This window comes from Triticum urartu, chromosome 1, assembly GCF_003073215.2.
Source record: "Triticum urartu cultivar G1812 chromosome 1, Tu2.1, whole genome shotgun sequence".
NCBI lineage: Eukaryota > Viridiplantae > Streptophyta > Magnoliopsida > Poales > Poaceae > Triticum > Triticum urartu.
Genome location: NC_053022.1, coordinates 146,404,133 through 146,424,604, shown reverse-complemented (window position 1 = coordinate 146,424,604; position 20,472 = coordinate 146,404,133). Strand labels below are relative to the sequence as shown.

At 43.3% G+C, this 20,472-nt stretch overlaps 2 protein-coding genes across 2 annotated transcripts; one reads left to right on the top strand and one right to left on the bottom strand.

The window, feature by feature from the left end:
- Positions 1-10,845: 10,845 nt before the first annotated feature.
- Positions 10,846-20,165, top strand: LOC125552085 (ferrochelatase-2, chloroplastic). Its single transcript, XM_048715555.1, has 11 exons — positions 10,846-11,015; positions 11,111-11,227; positions 11,322-11,694; positions 12,113-12,256; positions 13,115-13,216; positions 15,588-15,691; positions 15,772-15,898; positions 18,222-18,374; positions 18,604-18,704; positions 18,831-19,032; positions 19,717-20,165. The coding sequence occupies exons 2-11, from the start codon at positions 11,178-11,180 to the stop codon at positions 19,939-19,941; spliced, it is 1,581 nt and encodes a 526-aa protein (XP_048571512.1). The 5' UTR covers positions 10,846-11,015; positions 11,111-11,177; the 3' UTR covers positions 19,942-20,165.
- Positions 13,613-14,845, bottom strand: LOC125552090 (secreted RxLR effector protein 161-like). Its single transcript, XM_048715567.1, has 2 exons — positions 13,991-14,845; positions 13,613-13,942 (listed from the first exon to the last, which is right to left on the bottom strand). The coding sequence occupies exon 1, from the start codon at positions 14,499-14,501 to the stop codon at positions 14,019-14,021; it is 483 nt and encodes a 160-aa protein (XP_048571524.1). The 5' UTR covers positions 14,502-14,845; the 3' UTR covers positions 13,613-13,942; positions 13,991-14,018.
- Positions 20,166-20,472: the final 307 nt, after the last annotated feature.

The following is a 20,472-nucleotide window of genomic DNA, read 5'->3' as shown; positions in this document are numbered from 1 at the left end:
AGTTTCTAGTATGAATAATCTCATGATCCCTTTGAGCCTGGGTGGCGGTCCATAAAAAACAGGCAATCCTGGTCTACCCAGGTGCCTAGACAGGCAATCGCTGGAATACCCAGGTGCCTCAATCCACCCAGATGTGTGTTAAAGTTGCCACCTTAAGTAAACCATTAATTAACAATCTCACATCTGTCATGAAATACTCTCAAACCCAATCCACGTCTACGAGCATAGCATGGCACTATAAGCATAACGTAATAGTAACTCCCAAGGTTTGAATGCAGGGCAATAGGTTCCTACCTCATCAACTACTTCCCAATACCCACATGTTATCAATCCTACTCATGCAATGTTTGAGGGTGAAACTAATGCATAAAAACTGGGTATGAAAGGGGATATGCTCAAAGTGTGAACTTGCCTGCAATGTTGATGAAGATGATTCGCACTCAAAACTCTTGATAGCTCTACTCGTCACACTCCGGTCAATCTATCGTAATCAAGCAATAGTAACCACACATAAGCAATCACTCAAAAGACCAGAAAGATCGAAGAAGTCGGTTCGGAAAACATCAAAACCAAGCAAATAGCTCTTGCAACATAAAACAATTTCTAACAGTACCAAAATTATGTGAATTTGGCCTTATCAGAAAGTTTAGGTCAAGAGCGTCGATTTGCAAAAAGAATCAACTCAAACGGAGCTACGAAACTCAAGTTATGATCAAATGAAGTTTGAATTCGAGCTCGGTACCCGGGGATCCTCTAGAGTCGACCTGCAGGCATGCAAGCTTGAGTATTCTATAGTCTCACCTAAATAGCTTGGCGTAATCATGGTCATAGCTGTTTCCTGTGTGAAATTGTTATCCGCTCACAATTCCACACAACATACGAGCCGGAAGCATAAAGTGTAAAGCCTGGGGTGCCTAATGAGTGAGCTAACTCACCAAAGTGTGAACTTGCCTGCAATGTTGATGAAGATGATTCGCACTCAAAACTCTTGATAGCTCTACTCATCACACTACGGTCAATCTATCGTAATCAAGCAATAGTAACCACACATAAGCAATCACTCAAAAGACCAGAAAGATCGAAGAAGTCGATTCGGAAAACATCAAAACCAAGCAAATAGCTCTTGCAACATAAAACAATTTCTAACAGTACCAAAATTATGTGAATTTGGCCTTATCAGAAAGTTTAGGTCAAGAGCGTCGATTTGCAAAAAGAATCAACTCAAACGGAGCTACGAAACTCTAGTTATGATCAAACGAAGTTTGAATTCAAATCTGATCTAATTTAAATTTTAAACTTTTCAAAAACATGTTTGATTTGGATTACTGGATAGAGGAGATCATAACGAAGACGTGAGTGTTGGTTTCGTTGGATTTGGATAAACGAGTAAAAAGTAGTGATAGTTTGAAGATTAGGGGCTAATCTGTAAAATAAATAATTACTCCTAGGTCCCTGGCCACGAAACAGAATCTAAACTAAGAACGTCGCTGAATAGTACTAGGGAACGAATACGTTCGCTAAGAACTACTAAACAGAAAACGTTTACTAACTAACTAGATCTGAAAAGAAAACCAAATGGGTTTTTTTTTTTGAAAAAAAAAACGAAAACAAAACATAACAACGAAAAAAATGGGGTGAACCAGGCGGTGGTTTTACTGGTTCGGTGGTTTGCTAACCGTCGAGATCCGGCGAGATCCCGACAGTGGCGGGGGTCGATGGCGGAGCAGAGATCGCCGGCGGCGATTGCTCCGGTGGACTCCGGCTGCGAGGCGAGGGGCGAACGGCGGTGGCTCCGGGCGCGGCTGCAGGCGGCGAAGACGGTGGCGGTGGCGGCGTGCAGCGGCAGCAGCGGCGAGGCGGCATGCAGCGGCAGCAGCGGCGAGGCGGCGATGCAGCGACGAGGCGGCGGCGCAGATCCGGCGGGATGCGGCGGGGCGCGGCGAACGAGGGGAGAGAGGCGGGGCCGGGGCCTCGGGTTCTTATGGAGGGAGGGGCAGCGCGGTGGCGTGCGAGAGGGGCCGGCCGGAGTCGTGTTGGCGCCGGACTCCGGTGGAGTCCCGGTCGGCCACGACGGAGAAGGCGGCGCCGGAGCGGGCCGGTAGCTGGGCTTCGGCCCAGCTAGGACGAAGATTTTTTTTAATAAAGATTTTTTTTCCAGACAAACAAAACAAATAAAAACAAAGAGAAATAAAATATTATATATGCATATAATATACCAAAATTTGCAGAAAAAGATTTTCTACAACATGGATATTTTTAATAAAATCCAATAAAAATCATTTTAAAAATACCAAAATGATTTCAAATTAATTTTTCTTCAATTTTCTATTGTAGGGAATCATGTTACCCTATTTTCCATGTATTTTGTTTTTGGAGAAAAATAATTTGAATAAAACTCAAATAACTCTAAATTGAAAAAAATTCCAAAAGGACTTTGAATTTGATCCTTTTAACTTCCAACTCATATTTCATAATTTGAAGATGTCATTTTATCTTCTCTCATGAAAATCATTGAGTTGCTTGAAGTTTATGAATTTGAAATATTTTCAAACGAAATTCAAATATTTTCAACAACCCTTTTCATTTAATTTAAATGGAAGAAGTCATGTCATCTTCTCTCTAGGGTTTTGTGTTGAAAAGAATTTGAATTCATGGAGATCACGAATGAAAAATAAAAGTCTGGGAAAGTCCTTTTATTCCCTCTCATTTAACTTTCAAAATGTTTCGAATTTCACTCAAACAATCACACAACAAATCAAACAATCAATCAATCTATCTATTTATTATAACATTCCAAAATTTAGAATTTTGGGATGTTACAAACCTACCACCCTTAAAATGAATCTCGTCCTCGAGATTCGGAGAGGCTAGAAAGAAAGAGGTTAGGGTCGGGGTCTTCTCAAAATCCATCGATCATCACAAGGGTCTGGGGTGCTACCACCCTTAGAAGCATGGTTACGGTTCCATCAAAACTCATACACTCCATCCTTATTGTTGACAGCGTCAGTCTTCTCAGATTCTCGAGATAATTCCTTCTGTGGCTCTTCCGGTAGTGGCATAACCTTTACCTCAATTCTTCTGTCCTTTCTTCTTGGTAAGGTTATTCCGAGATTGGGTCTTCTTAGCTGACGGGTCTGGTGCCAAAACTAAACAACTATCGATATCTCATGGTGGTCAACCATTTATGGTTTCTCCTGCAGGAAATGGGTCTGGGTTGATCCTCACCGTATAACCTACGGTTGGCAAAAGCTGCCTTGTACAAGGGAAAAATTGCTATACCATTCTAAGATTTAAACAAGGTTTTGATCGTCGTCTCTCTACTATAGGTAAGTCACTCAGATTTACCATCCCATATAGCAAGGCGAACAATAAGAGTAAGTCGGTATGGTGATCAATCCATCCCGCACCCAAATCATTACCATGTATACAGTTTAGCGAATCTCGCATACTAACACTCGGTCATCCTCACAAGCATTGCAGAATTTCTCTTGTCGACGAACCAAGGTTTGGATAAATCCATTGATTCTGCAAGCCAAACAAATATCTATCGTTCCTTCACAATCTCTCAGGTTTTGCATAACTCCTATAAGATCGTCTGTCGATAAAATCGTAACTTCCTCCAGGGTTTTTCCTTCAGCAAGAATGTGCTTGCTTCTTGGCAGGTCCTGGGCCTGTGGGTTATGGCCCATCTTATTACTTGTAATCCTTGAACTCATCCTCGGGCAACTGATCATTATTCCAACTTCCAACTTCCTAGTATTCTTAAATCCATCCAATTGTACTGTCTTCCTTCCTTCTATTGGCACCAAACTAAGACGTGATTATTCAAACTCATCATGGAGTTACAATCATTTCATAATACCAACATCATACCTCCTTTATATCCAATAGTAATTCATCTCTTCATCCTCGTGGGTTATCCCTCATACCAAGACAAAAACTTATACTTATGAAGTCCATACTCTACTTCGTGGAACATCATTATCCTTTCCAGGGTCAAGCATCCTTACAGGGAAATATTGGCCATCTCTGCATGGCACTCTTCAACTGAGAAACGTGAAACACATCATGAACTCCTGACAGTCCTTCGGGTAACTCCAACTTGTTGGTCACTTCTCCCATACGCTCCAAAACTCGGTATGGTCCTACAAATCTCGGGGCTAACTTTCCCTTAACTCCAATTCGTTTAACTCCTCGCAGAGGGGACACACGAAGACATGCTCTATCTCCAATTTCATAGACTACCTCCTTGCGTTTTTTAGTCTGCATAACTTCTTCTGCCTGGACTGAGCTACCTTCAGTCTATCTCAAATCAACTTAACATTTTCTTCTGACTTCTTGATCACATTAATTTGGTCCAAACAACTGACGGTCTCCAACTTCATCCCACATAGTCTTGGGGTATCACACATATCGAGACAAAACTTGTATTCATTTTGTTCGAAATCCACTCAGTGGAGTATCCTTATCTTTTCCAGGGGTCAACGGTTCTTACAGGGTACTACCACCCTTAAAATGCACAAATCTTCCATAGACCACATTTCTCATATCCTCAAAATGGCCAAAATCCTTCTTCATAGAGTAACAACTCATAAAATCCATATTAGTACCAACGATGCTAACTTTATTCATTCTTAAATGATTACAATCTCTCGCTTTTCCATTACATGTCTCAACTCAACACCTCAATATAGAAGAAAATGTTCCCACTTCTACTACTCCATATCTTTTGTTGCAAACTCAACTATATAGCACAAGTTTCCTTCTCCTTGGGGCATTCTCTGGCAAAGTGCCCTGCTCCATTACAACTAAAACATATTACTTCTGACAAGTATCGAGGTTTACTTTTTGGGCACCTGCTGAGGTAGTGCCTTGACTCCTTGCACCTATAACAGGTGATATGACTCAGGTCCTTCCTAGAATCCAATTTGCTTCTCTTCCTGAACCTTTCCATGCCAATCATGGCTTCTATTTCCTGTGGGTCATATTCTACTTCCTCTGTCGGGAATTCTACTAGATCCCCATTCAAACAATTCTGGGAGATGTGTCCTTCTTCTCCACATGAATAGCATGACTTGGTGCAGGGTTTAATTGGTTCTTTTTTGGACGTGTCCTCCACCTCTTCCTTCATCACAGTTTCTTCCAAAATTTCCATGAAGGCTCCTTTCATTACTTCTTTCTTCTGCTGGATGGTTCGTTGTACCATGGGGTAAATGTGACACTGAGCAGGATAGTGGGTAGTCCCTTCACACAAGAAACAAGTAATCTGCCTAGTTGGGCATTCTTCAACTGGGTGACTTCCTTCACAATTAGGGCATTCATCCTTGTGTTCTTTATGGGTGTGTCCTATTTCTCCACAAATCTTGCATGCACAAGGTTTCTTCATATCCTTTCCATAAGGCTTCAACTTCTGGGACACAAGACGAGACTTTGGCAGAGTTAACTTAAATTCTTTCCAAGTGGTTACTCCTTGCCATCCATTGATGGTTTGGTACATCCTCCACCAAGTAGCAGCACCTCTTTCAAAGCACTGAAGAGCATGCTGGGTCATATCGTTTCCAACTATAGGGTTATTCTCCATGTGATCCTCCATGTTCTGAATCCATCGGTCCGTCCCCAATTGACTCATCGGTACAGAAAATATAAGCTCATCTTCATTCATCCTCTATTGGGTCCATGGATTTGGGGTGAGACAAGAGAGATAGAGAGGGATACACACAATACAAACAAAAGTTTTGAAAAGACAGATTTTATTGTGGCTGTCGGAAAAAACATCAAACAAATGACAGCCCACAAACGTTGCATCTAACGTAGGTATATAACAGGGGTTTGGTCTTCTAAAGGTCAATAAATCTTCAACATCTCCAAACTCTTCAAGCCATGTTCATGCCTCTGATGGCTTCTTCCAATCATGCTTGTCTTTCTCCAGTTCTTTTGCCAGATCATCTCTGTTGACGTGAAATCTCTCGTGACATCCTTTAATATTCCGGAGTTGCATTTCAAACTTCTAGGTTTCAACATCCTTGGCATGAACCATGGTCTAGTTCCTGACAAATTTCCGGTTTCTCGAGGTTTTGCTCCTCCAGCTTGGCTACTCTCATCTTCAGGGTCCTGAGTTCCCCATGAAATACTCCCTTGTCAAAATACTGCTTCTTGTAGGTCCATCTTAACTTCTTGTTGTAACACTCCAAATCCTGGTGATACACCAGCTAAGGTTAAAATTGCATCCTTAACTCAGCATGGTGACAATAGCATCAACGAGCGATATCATCAGGGGTAGCCGTGTTTCTGCCCTTGTCATTGCCATGAGCTATCTTTCATAATTGATATCTCCTGCCTTAGGGTTTTCTTGGCAAAACTTTGAGTTCTCATGCTCCTTGTTTCAGTCTTTCTCCGATACACCTTGATCTCGGGTATTGACAACTTCCATAGTCTACCAAGTTCCATAAGGGTAGCCTTCCTAGGTCATACAAATCTGGGAATTCTTCAGAGCCTTCAAATTCTACTTGTCTTGGGTCTTCAACCATTGTAGTTTCCATTATTCAGATGCACGAAAAATACTCTTCATTCCGAAGTGGTCTTAGTTGTCCGATATCTTGTACTTCTTGGAGTGGTCTCATCAGTCGAATCTTCGTGTGGTCAAAAGGGGAAAGGGGTATAGTCTCACTAAAAAGGAAATTTTTGAATAAGCTCAGAAGAGAAGAGAGGTAAAAGATCTTTTTGAAAGGGAAAGTTGTAGAGAAAAATCTTTGCTATGGGCTTGCCAGTTTCTAGGGTCACGTCCTACAGTCAACATGTGCTCTGATACCATCTTGTAGCGACCCGACCCGAATGGATCAAGTCTCTGTGCTTAAGTGTCATCCCTGGATCAGTATGCTGACACACACAGTACTCGAGGATTTATAACAGAGGTAAATCACATGTATAAAGTAACGTAAATACTATTACCTCAAATACAATAGCGGAAGTAACAAGGTTGTGGATTTCCATCAACACCAACGGCAAAGTTGAGTGTAGAAATCATAACCCTAACGTATCACTTACTCGTCGTAAGATATCCTGCAACATGAGACGTTGCAGCCACAGAGGGTCAGTACATTGAATGTACTGGCAAATTCACACCGGAGGATAATGATGAATAAAGGCTATCACTACATGCATATTTGGCTGGTGGAAAAGCTTTATGGTTATAAAGTTTTTGCGAAAAGCCAAATTTTCCCTACTGCAAAGGAATAAATTTTATTTAACTATCATGGGTGGTTGTTGAACATTGAGAATGGTTGACAGCATTCTCAATCCCAATTAAGTAACATCATTAAACCCAGCAAAATTAAATTTTTAGAGTAACATGTTGAGATTCACATGATAATCCAGGTACTAGATACTCAAGATGTCCATAACCGGGGACACGGCTAATCATGATTAGTTTATACACTCTGCAGAGGTTTGCGCACTTTTCCCCACAAGACTCGATCGCCTCCGTTTGGTTTCTCGCACTACATGGTGTTTGAGAAACGGATGACCGAGACATAGTCTTTCAGAAGCGCTAGCACCTTACGATGGATAGACCGTTACACCTACTTTCCCCTACATCTGCTAGTCTACCCTGTAAGAGTTCGCACGACTTAATCAACTATGCTAGAGCCCATAATAGCTTGTGGCTGCACACGGAAGTTTCTAGTATGAATAATCTCATGATCCCTTTGAGCCTGGGTGGCGGTGCATAAAAAAACAGGCAATCCTGGTCTACCCAGGTGCCTAGACAGGCAATCCTGGAATAACCAGGTACCTCAATCCACCCAGATGTGTGTTTAAGTTGCCACCTTAAGTAAACCATTAATTAACAATCTCACATCTGTCATGAATACTCTCAAAACCCAATCCACATCTACGAGCATAGCATGGCAATCTAAGCATAACGTAATAGTAACTCCCAAGGGATTGAATGCAGGGCAATAGGTTCCTACCTCATCAACTAATTCCCAATACCCACATGTTATCAATCCTACTCATGCAATGTTGGAGGGTGAAACTGATGCATAAAGCTGGGTATGAAAGGGGATATGATCAAAGTGTGAACTTGCCTGCAATGTTGATGAAGATGATTTGCACTCAAAACTCTTGATAGCTCTACTCGTCACACTCTGGTCAATCTATCGTAAGCAAGCAATAGTAACCACACATAAGCAATCACTCAAAAGATCAGAAAGATCGAAGAAGACAATTCGGAAAACATCAAAACCAAGCAAATAACTCTTGCAACATAAAAAAATTTCTAACAGTACCAAAATTATGTGAATTTGGCCTTATCAGAAAGTTTAGGTCAAGAGCTTCGATTTGCAAAAAGAATCAACTCAAACGGAGCTACGAAACTCAAGTTATGATCAAACGAAGTTTGAATTCAAATCTGTTCTAATTCAAATTTTAAACTTTTCAAAAACATGTTTGAGTTGTTTTACTGGATAGAGGAGATCGTAACGAAGACGTGGGCGTTGGTTTCGTTGGATTTGGTATAACGAGTAAAAAGTATGATAGTTTGAAGATTAGGGGCTAATCTGTAAAATAAATAATTATCCTAGGTCCCTGGCCACGAAACAGAATCTAAACTAAGAACGTTCGCTGAATAGTACTAGGGAACGAATACGTTCGCTAAGAACTACTAAACAGAAAACGTTTACTAACTAACTAGATCTGAAAAGAAAACCAAATGGGTTTTTTTTTTTGAAAAAAAAACGAAAACAAAACATAACAACGAAAAAAATGGGGTGAACCAGGCGGTGGGTTTTACTGGTTCGGTGGTTTGCTAACCGTCGAGATCCGGCGAGATCCCGACAGTGGCGGGGGTCGATGGCGGAGCAGAGATCGCCGACGGCGATTGCTCCGGTGGACTCCGGCTGCGAGGCGAGGGGCGAACGGCGGTGGCTCCGGGCGCGGCTGCAGGCGGCGAAGACGGTGGCGGTGGCGGCGTGCAGCGGCAGCAGCGGCGAGGCGGCATGCAGCGGCAGCAGCGGCGAGGCGGCGATGCAGCGACGAGGCGGCGGCGCAGATCCGGCGGGATGCGGCGGGGCGCGGCGAACGAGGGGAGAGAGGCGGGGCCGGGGCCTCGGGGTCTTATGGAGGGAGGGGCAGCGCGGTGGCGTGCGAGAGGGGCCGGCCGGAGTCGTGTTGGCGCCGGACTCCGGTGGAGTCCCGGTCGGCCACGACGGAGAAGGCGGCGCCGGAGCGGGCCGGTAGCTGGGCTTCGGCCCAGCTAGGACGAAGATTTTTTTTTAATAAAGATTTTTTTTCCAGACAAACAAAACAAATAAAAACAAAGAGAAATAAAATATTATATATGCATATAATATACCAAAATTTGCAGAAAAAGATTTTCTACAACATGGATATTTTTAATATGCCAAATAAAATCCTCACAAAATCAGATAAATCAAAGAGTGCCACTGGTCTAATAAAATCCAATAAAAATCATTTTTAAAATACCAAAATGATTTCAAATTAATTTTTCTTCAATTTTCTATTGTAGGGAATCATGTTACCCTATTTTCCATGTATTTTGTTTTTGGAGAAAAATAATTTGAATAAAACTCAAATAACTCTAAATTGAAAAAAAAATCCAAAAGGACTTTGAATTTGATCCTTTTAACTTCCAACTCATATTTCATAATTTAAAGAAGTCATTTTATCTTCTCTCATGAAAATCATTGAGTTGCTTGAAGTTTATGAATTTGAAATATTTTCAAACGAAATTCAAATATTTTCAACAACCCTTTTCATTTAATTTAAATGGAAGAAGTCATGTCATCTTCTCTCTAGGGTTTTGTGTTGAAAAGAATTTGAATTCATGAAGATCACGAATGAAAAATAAAAGTTTGGGAAAGTCCTTTTATTCCCTCTCATTTAACTTTCAAAACGTTTCGAATTTCACTCAAATAATCACACAACAAATCAAACAATCAATTAATCTATCTATTTATTATAACATTCCAAAATTTAGATTTTTGGGATGTTACAGTGGCGACTGGTGGCCAGCGACAGCGTACGAGAAGAAAGCCATGTAGAAGACTACGCCAGCCGTGATGAGCAAATCTAGGCAGCCGTCGTCCGTGCTTGCCGCGTTTTGCCCATCGCGTCTGCCTTGGACGCCAACTCCGTGGTCTGCGTTCCCGCGGCCAGCGGTAGCATCGCAGACGGCATCACTTCCTAGACTGAGGCTGCTTCCTCCAGCTGCATGTCCGCATTCTGGTCTTTCCCGTCGACATCAAGCTTGGTCTGGCCATGCTTCGCCTCGGCAACAGTACACGCCACGATCGCCTGGTCGAGGTTGTGGGCTTCATGCTCGTGGCTGGCATCCTCGACCTGGGCTTGCACATGGCTGGCATCCTCCGACCAGGTCATGCTGGACTGCCATGAACGTGCTCTACTCTGCTCCAGCCGAGCAAGCTCGCAAATTGCACAACAGTCATGGGGGCCTAATAAATGTGATTCAATGTTCATCTGTTATATATCAGTGAGTATCTATCCATATAGGTTCAAAGCAAAGTTAGATTGCATTAATAGCATCCATCCCAAGACTATAATGTACGTGTGGATTTCAGGGAGGTGCGTGGCCGAGAGCTCCTTGTCCGCGTCCCAGGCAACACTCGTTACTTTGTTTCTGAAAAAAAAAGTATTACAAGGTAAAACGAGATTTGTTTGGTTTTTCTTTGTCGGGAAGGAACGGCGGGAAGGAGACATACGTTGGACCAAAAATGGATGGGCCGGCAGCGCGCCCCTCCCATGGGAAGATATTTTGATCAGAAGTCAAATCAAATCAAATATAATAATAAATCTCTAGAAAAGTTTCCACCGTTCCAACATTCGAACCCTATCCTATTGCTTCCTTCCGCTGCCACTTGCCACTTCGTCCTTCCGCTTTTTCCCCCGAAGCCCGAATCCTCTCTCTCCTCCCCGTCATAAACAGGGACCTCAAACAGGTTCTCTTGTACCTCCGCGCCTCCTCGGATTTGATTTCTTCGGTAGGCGATAAGGAACCCGAAATGCACTGGCTTGTTCCGATTACCTCTTATTTTTTGCTCTATCCTGAATCTCCTGTCTTCTCCTATCCATGCAGTTCGTTGCGGATTTCCCTCCTGTCTGAGTACTAATTTCGCTCGGTTTCCCAACAAATTTGGATATCCATGCTCCACGTCAGGCTCGCTCCTGGGCCTGCACCGCGTAATTTATCTAGGTAATACTACCAATAGCTCCTAATACGGCTGGGACTAATTGTTTTGATGCATGTGGTCTCTAATGGGGATTGGTGGTTTGGGGTTTTGGTTCAGGAGATGGGATTCCAGTGCATACCTACATAGCTGGTGTTCCGTTCCTTGTCCAAGCAGGCTCAGTCTCTCGAGGACATATTCAATTAAATCTTCTTCGATTGGTAGCGCCACGGGACTTTGTCTTGGGCAATGTTGCCGCATCAAGCCTTTGTCCTGCAAATGCAAGCTAGGTAGGTCTTCTCAGCCGCCACCTGACTCGAGGCAACATTTTAGTGCGTCTTCATCCGCATCAGAGGCGGTTCTCACTGCGCAGTCCGATATCCGGAAACTTTTTGTTGCCAATGAGAAAATCGGCGTTCTGCTGCTAAACCTTGGAGGCCCAGAGACCCTTGATGATGTCCAGCCTTTCTTGTTTAATCTCTTTGCTGATCCGGTAATTACCATCCTCATATGCAATTATGAGCCTCTTAAGTTTTTTCACTTGCTATATTTCCCAGTCTTCATTTCGCCCAAAAGATTATGTGGAGCAAGAATTTATCATTTTCCTGGAAATGTACAACAATTTACTTTGTACTCCCTCTGTAAAGAAATATAAGAGCGTTTAGATCACTAAAGTAGTGATGTAAACGCTCTTATATTTGTTTACGGAGGGAGTACTTCTCATCGAATTGTAAAGGCCAAATCAACCTTGGAGCTTTGCATCAAGTTCTACAATCATGGGATACATTTTGTAGCTAAAAAATAAAGAGCTTCAGAAGTTCATATGTGCCTCCTTACAAGTGCTTTTGAGGAAATCACACTGCAACTTATTTTCTCCTACTCATTGGCTATCTCATGATACATTATGACAGGATATCATCCGTCTTCCTAGGGTGTTCCGCTTTCTGCAGAAGCCGCTAGCACAATTCATTTCTGTTGCAAGAGCGCCAAAGAGCAAGGAAGGTTATGCATCCATAGGTGGTGGTTCACCTCTTCGACAAATTACTGATGCGCAGGTGCATTGTAATCTTGTATTGTCTTAATTGCTAACTTCTCATGGATCCTGCACAAGTGAATCTCTTAACACAATGGATATTACTGAAATTCACTCACTACTGAACAACATAACTAAAAAATAGTTCTGTATCACACATTAAACCTACTGTTCAGCAGAATTAAAGCTATCTGCCCAAATGACAGTAAAATGTTGAAAAAAGATTGTCTCCATAATCCTAGGAAGCACTGGAATTGCACTTATCACCAAGGAGCATAAGTGAAACAAAAACAAAAGAAACTGCTTGCTACTCATAATATAAGATCACTCGAAACCACCTACGCCTAGTCCACGAGTCACAACTCCTAACAATATAGCGATCTGTTCAGCAGCTAATTGTCTGAGCAAGATGCAGCATAATGCACAACCATGCATGTTGTGAATAATTATTGTAATATTTATTCTAACCATTTATAATATTCACTTGTTTTGAAGAAAATAACCATAGGGGAAACCCATACAGTATATGTAGGAACCCATATTTGCATCCGTGGGGACTTGAACTCAGGTGGTGGGGCTGTAAATCCACTTCCCCAAATAATTGAGTTAGGCTCATTTCGTTCTTGTAATGTTCCCTCAAGCCAATGTCGCACTACTAGATGGGTTAATGAGTCACCTGACAAGAATACTTCTATTTGATGTTGAGCAAGAAAATATGTTGTTTCCCTTAGGCGTTGACCTATTTTATCATTATGATGCTAAGTAAATTAGTTAAGGTCTCCTCACTTCTCCTATATTATTCATATCTTCCCATAAACTATATACATCCTATATTATAATTCATTTTATGGTTTTACCATTTTATGGAAACCTTGTACAGGGAGAAGCACTTATGGAGGCATTATGTGGAAAGGATATCCCTGCTAAGGTGTACGTGGGAATGCGGTATTGGCATCCCTTCACCGAGGAAGCTATAGAACAAGTAGGGGCTTTTCATGTCTCCATTACGCTAGTTAGGTTCTGCTGTTTACTTTATTGATCAATTTTTTGGCATTTGTTTCTGTCTATTGAAATACTCCCTCTATAAAGAACTTTAGTGATCTAAATGCTCTAATATTTCTTTACGGAGGGAGTACATTGCCCGCCTCTCTCCATGAGTCTGGACATTTGGAGCAACTGGTTGGTGCATGAATTCAATACTGTCAGTATCAGAAGTTACTGATAACAAATGGTAGAAAATGTGTTGCCATGACAAGGAAACGAAAATAGCCTAATGCGCTATCTAATGAGAGAAACGTCTAGATTATTACCGAAAAAGGCTTTCGCCCCGCTTTATAGATAAAGCAAACCACCACAGCCCAACAGCCCAACACAAGTTCACAATGCACGCGCACACACACACATGAAGGTACGGTACAGACGAACACAGAGAGAGTACAAGAGGGTTCTACTGAGGGCACAGCTCAACAAGTCCTAAAAAAGAAAACACAAGCTGTAGTATACACCACAAATGTCTAGATTATTACAAGAAACTCCTCCTAAGCTAGTTGTTGCTCAATTATTTCACCTGCATGACGCTGATCTTTTCCCGAAGTACCTCGAGCCGGACACGCCCAAGTGCCTTGGTGAATATGTCCGCGAGCCTGATCGCAGATGCCGATGAAGTTGACGGCAACCTTTCCATCCTCAATGCAGCCTTTTGATGAAGTTATATTGCACCTCGATGTGCTTGCTTTGGTCGTGGAAGACCGGGTTCTTGCAGAACTGAATCGAAGATTTGTTGTTCAGGCTGGCGATGAGAGGATCTGTCCCGTGGAGATCGCCGAGGAGCTGCCCAAGCCATATGCCCTGGCATGCCACTGTGGCGGCAGCGATGTACACTCGCAGGAGAACAGCGAGATGACCTTCTGCTTCCGATATTGCCAAGACACTGGGCAATAGCCGAAGAAGAGCAGTGTGACTGAGGTGCTCTTCCGGTTGTCGATGTCGCCAGCCATGTCAGCATCGCTGTAGCCGACGAGTCCCCTGTCGCCGGATTTCCTGCTGTAGCTGCAGCCGTAGTGGAGCGTGCCCGCAATGTACCTGTGCTTGACGGCGCTCATGTGCTCTCTTGTGGGCGCCGCCATGAAGTGGCTCACCATGCCGACGGCAAAGCTGATGCCCGGGCGAGTGTGAACCAAGTAGTGGAGGCTGCCGACAATGCTCTGATAGAAGGTGACATTGAACGGCAGATTTAAGCTCTTCGATGGCTTTAGGCGCGGTTCCATCGGCACGTGCCAAAAACGGAAATTGCCTAATGCGCTATTTAATGAGAGCAATAGCTAGATTTTATTACAACCATGGTTTTCGAGTTGCGCGACTAGTCGATGAGTTGCAAAAAAATGTCGACTCAACTTAGTGTCGACTCGAGTCGCGAGTCGCGACTAGTCGCAACTGCAGACTCGACTTTTTCCGAGTCGCTACCCCATATTACAACAATAATTATGCAGGAACCATCGTATTTGCAGAAGAGGCTACGGAGGAGGCCGTTCAGTTGAGATGCTGACAAGGAGCAGTGACGAGTAGCAACTAGCGGTTGAGCATGCAACACCAATTGGAAGGTGCATGTGCAAGACGGATTCGGTGAAATGATCCATGTTAACCTTTTTTTTTATAGAAGCTAGCTCAGCAGAAACGCTGAATATAGCATTGGAACAGCAACGGGAGCACAAGATGTGGCAAGCTGATGGGCGAGCAACAGCACCTAGTGGTAGCAATAGGAAGAGCAGAATGCTAGCAGCAGCATTGTGCAAAGAGCGGCAGTGACAGCTCCAGGTAAGCAGACGCCGTCGGGACTAAGTCTGGAGTTCCTTTGATGGTCACAGAGAGGGACGAACTCCAGAGGTGGGGATCAGACCAAAAATTGATCAGCCCTGAGAGATCAAGATTTACCGTGGACACTGGGAAAAACAATCCGATTGGGAAGAAACGAGTTGCGGCACCGGAGCAGAAAACACTAAACCTGGGCTCAGGATACCATGTTAGAGGGGCAACTTAGATTGTACTGCATGGCCAATGGGACAAATATAATATAGTACAATAGACTTGGGGTACAAGGAAGAAAATCTAGATTACTACGTAAAGAGACCTAGACCTATACTAATACTCTTTAACACATTATTTACTTTTGGATTGTGATTGGCAATAGTATGGTAATCTGAGATGCAGTTTTAAATCTTCTAACATACAAAAAGAATATTCAAAGTTCACAAAACTTTCAATATCAATGCTATTATAGATATGGTAAATTACTTAGATATCTTACCGTAGTATTTCGTTGCACTAGATATTAATTTGTCCTCTTTGCATTGCAGATAAAAAAGGATGGAATCACAAAACTTGTTGTACTACCTCTTTACCCCCAGTTCTCCATATCGACCAGTGGTTCAAGTCTCCGTCTTCTGGAGAGCATATTCAGGTAAGTACAGTAATTTGAAATGATGAATTGCACATCGCTTTTCAAGATTATACGAGTGACACATTCAGCTGCAATGTTAGAGAGGATGAGTATCTGGTCAATATGCAACATACGGTTATTCCTTCTTGGTATCAGCGTGAAGGATATATTAAGGCCATGACAACTTTGATCGAGAAGGAGTTGTTGAAATTTCCAAAACCGCAGAAGGTAAGAACCATGTTTCATGTTCTTGGTGTGCTCTCTTGACTGAAAGTAGTAGAAGGCTGTTGATATTGGAGGCGATTTCCTTGCTGTAACATGAAATATAATACTAGGCCATTCTTTCAGGCAATCTATGTGTGCCGAATTGCCAATGCTTAATATTTTCAAACTGGGCATATATTAAGACAGAAACGTTGTCATCTAGGTTACTAATAGCGTAATAAAATTTAGCCACTCATCCTGACACAGGCTCTGGTTGGAACTGCTTAAGGGGGTAGAATATTTAACTTTGTAAGGGAGCAATAGGAATCACTCTTTCAGAAGTTTCTTTTATGGAGAACGCATCCTCGGTAAAAAATATCTGAATAACCTCACTCATGCGCACCTGGGATCAACTTCCTAGTCGGTCACTCATCCTCAAATTGTGCCAAGCCAAGCATGCTTAACTTTGAGGTTCCTTGCGGATGGACTACCCAAAAAAAAGAATTTCTTGTTGATATGTGTAGTCTATCATTCATATTAAGCCAAAATGTCACATAGATTTATAACACTCCGTAATGGTGTCCTGGACGAGGGGGTGCTAGCCACGTCGGCCCCCAGCCATATAGGCTGGGCCGAGGACCCCCATGAAGATAAACCAAGTGGGCCTCGTTTGTTGAGCCCAGGAGAGCCAGGATTGAAGATTCCAAAGACTTGGCGTGTACTCCATAGATTCAGAGGTAGTCTTCTCCATTATTGCCCTTAGATGTAACCGACCTATGTAAACCCTAGGCACCCCTGGTATCTATATAAACCGAGGGGTGTGGGCTGTAGACAACAACTCAAACACACACGATATCGCTGTAGATCACATGTACTCTGTACCCCCTTGAAATCGACGCCGGACGTAGGGTATTACCTCTTCAAGAGGGCCTGAACCTGGGTAAACTCTTGTGTCCTTGTTACCATAGTGCCAAGACTACCGGCTCGGGACCCCCTACCCGTGATCTGCTGGGTTTGACTCCATCACTCCGGCCCGGTTCCTGTCCGTTATGTCTAGCAGGATCTAGACTGGCCCCATAGACCAACACTAGTCTTTTCTGTGCACTTTGTCCTCACTCGTGCGCACCCCTGGGACTTCTCAGTCGGTCACCCATCCTCAAATTGCTCCAAGCCAAGCACGCTTGACGTTGAGGTTCCTTGCGAATGGGCTTCTGAAAAAAGAAGATTTCGTTGTTGATATGAGTAGTCCATCATTCCTATTAAGCCAGGATGTCACATACACCCTCATTCAAAGGAACCGATGTCTTCATCGGCGTAGCAGGCCGCCCCCTCTTGGCACACGTATATGCGCCAATACCAACATCCATTTATGCCCATGTCGTGTGCCAGCACGGGCCACACGTTCCATGTACATGTCTGCGCCACTGACCCACACAAGCCCATGAAACCGCGAGGGTCGGCTCTGATACCATTTGTAACGCCTCGGCCACAGCCATCGGTTCCCGGCCGTTATGCCTGGCGGGATCGAGACTGTCCTCACAGACCAACACTAGTCTTTCTTGTGCACTTTGTCCTCAATCGTGCGCATCTAGGATCAACTTCCGGGTCGGTCACCCATTCTCATATTGCTTCAAGCCAAGCATGCTTAACTTTGAGATTCCTTTCGGATGGGCTCCCGAAAAAGAAGGAATTCCTTGTTGATATGAGTAGTCTATCATTCCTAATAAGTCAAGATGTCACAGAGGAGGACAGTGGGCCAAACCGAAGGTTTGAGCCCCTCTAGTGCACCGACGTCCCAAGCTTGGTGCGGCATGAGCCCCAACCGCCACCAAACCTGACGTGCAGAAGGGCACAGGAGGAAGAGGTGTAGCATATCTTCTGAAGGAGCAACACATATTGGGCAGGAGCTGTTGGACCCAATACCTTTGCAGAGTGGATTTGCTATTTCATTGAGCCTAATTTTGAACAGTAGCCATGCAAATACCTTCACCTTGTTGGGAGCTTTGGAAACCCAGATTAGTGCTGTGTTGGGGTCGACGTCATCTTCTGCAATGATCTGTGCGTACGCATTCTTGGAGAAGGGCAGGCCGTGAACGATGAACCTTTGGCCCGGCTGATGCTCAAGGGGAAAGTCCTGCAACAAAGAAAGCGCCTCATCCAGTTCTACAGCAGTTACCCTAGTATGATAAGCTTCAAGCAAAAATATCTAATGATTGATGAAGATACATCTTAGATTATTCCTATTTTGCATCCATTTGTTTTCTTAACTTCAGACAGATCTTAGCCTTTTCAGTTTCTTTGTTCTGATGAATGAAATATTATACCTGATGGGACATGAGATTTGCAGGTTATGATATTTTTCAGTGCTCATGGAGTTCCTCTGGCATATGTTGAAGAAGCTGGTGATCCGTATAAAGCAGAGATGGAAGAGTGCGTGGATCTTATCATGGAGGAGCTCGAAAAAAGAGGAATGGCAAATCCATGTACACTTGCTTATCAGGTCAATACATCACATGCTGATACCCCGTGTATTTTACGTAAGCAACTACAGTACTCCTTGGCTTTTGCAATCACCATCCAAATGGGGATCCTATGTAGTGTGCATCGCTAGCATAACATCGATTTGGTGGTTGCTCCAGTCCAAGTACAGCAGCAGATAAACATGATGCTTAGTCTTATTTGAAGTCTTATCTGGCCTTCTAAACTAACATATTGGCATAAATTTCCAGAGCCGAGTAGGACCAGTGGAATGGCTGAAACCCTACACTGACGAGACAATTATTGCTCTTGGGCAGAGAGGGGTAAAGAGCCTTCTAGCAGTTCCCATTAGGTATACTTCTCTTAACTTGGTTTCTGCTGTCGTAATTAAAGTGATACTCTATATGTAGTATGCCCCTTATAAACTAAACTATTAGTTTGATAATCATCACTGTTTATTCTTGTCTTCTCTCTTCAGTTTTGTCAGCGAACACATTGAGACGTTAGAAGAAATTGACGTCGAATACAAGGAGCTGGCTTTGCAATCTGGTATCAAGCACTGGGGACGAGTTCCCGCTTTAGGTTGTGAGCCCACATTCATTTCAGATCTGGCGGATGCTGTTATCGAAAGCCTGCCTTATGTTGGCGCAATGGCAGTTTCCAACCTTGAGGCTCGGCAGGTAACAAGTATCACAGGACATGCAAAATGCCTTCTATTCGTGTTTTGTATGTGAATCAATCATGTCAGCTTCCAATATTCTACTCCCTCTATCAAAATATAAGACGTTTTTTTCATACAAATGGAGTATCAAAAAGCGTCTTATATTTTGATACGGAGGGAGTAATATGCATGTGGTTTTTTCAACCTAGAGTTAAACACAGGCCTGGTGATTCAATGAACCTATATCACTCAGAATATACTGGTGCAAATTGGAGCTGATTTTGTGTAACTAGTATGTACTCCCTCCGTTCGGATTTACTCGTCGTGGTTTTAGTTCAAATTTGAACTAAAACCACGACAAGTAAATCGGAACGGAGGGAGTAGCATTATAAGACTTAAGACCAAATACTGAATTAGGGTCAGCAGATAATATTAAAATGGTTTAAACATAAGTGACATGCAAAAACATGCCCTAGATGGAACACCCCTTATATGAAAATCTGATTGTGGTCAAAGCGCTGATCACTCCGTGGTCAGCATAGTAGTGATTCCTTGAACGATATCCTAAATAATTGAACATCCAGTAGTTTGTAAATCTGAAGGAATTGGCATTAGGAACTGCAATTTTTAATTTAATCAAGAAGCAGACTTACACTCGTTCACAGTAGAATTTCCAGTGAAAAATGGTGAATTATCTTTGCAGTCACTGGTGCCACTTGGAAGCGTGGAGGAGCTGCTAGCAGTCTACGACTCGAAACGCGACATGCTGCCTCCTCCGGTGATTGTGTGGGAGTGGGGCTGGACGAAGAGCGCCGAGACATGGAATGGACGTGCTGCTATGCTGGCCGTGTTGGCTCTCCTGGTGCTGGAGGTAACAACCGGACAGGGGCTCTTGCACCAGTGGGGTGTCTTGCCACCTCTCCCTTAACAAGCGGGGATGGATGGATGGATGGATTTCAGGTCTCCCCTTGAGGGGATCTGATCGTAATTTTGGTTCATTTGTGGAATGTCCTGATGCTATATATGATGGATTGATTTGCCTTACGCCAAGAAAGGAAAATATGGACTGAATTCGCCGGTGTAAATATGCTAGACTGAAGAGAGCTTTACATTATTATTAACCAATAAGAGCTGTCGAATCGTTGGCTACAAGATCACAAACAAAAGCTGGAGCCTCGCTCTGCCAAACATATTTATTTTCTTGAAGAGAGAACGCCTCTGGCTTCTGATGCACATCTTTTAGTAAACTCAAATGATAAAAATAAGACAGTTGATTTTTAGGCTCCCCAAGCGAACGCTCTTCCTTTATAAAAAAAAGCGAACGCTCTTCCAACATCGTTCGTGCATGTTCTGTACAGAGTGAACAAAGATGAGCTCATTTCCCCCTCACCATGTCACCCACTCCCTCTCATTTCCGCCCGCTGTATCATCTCTCCTGTCCACCACGCCTCTCCTAGCG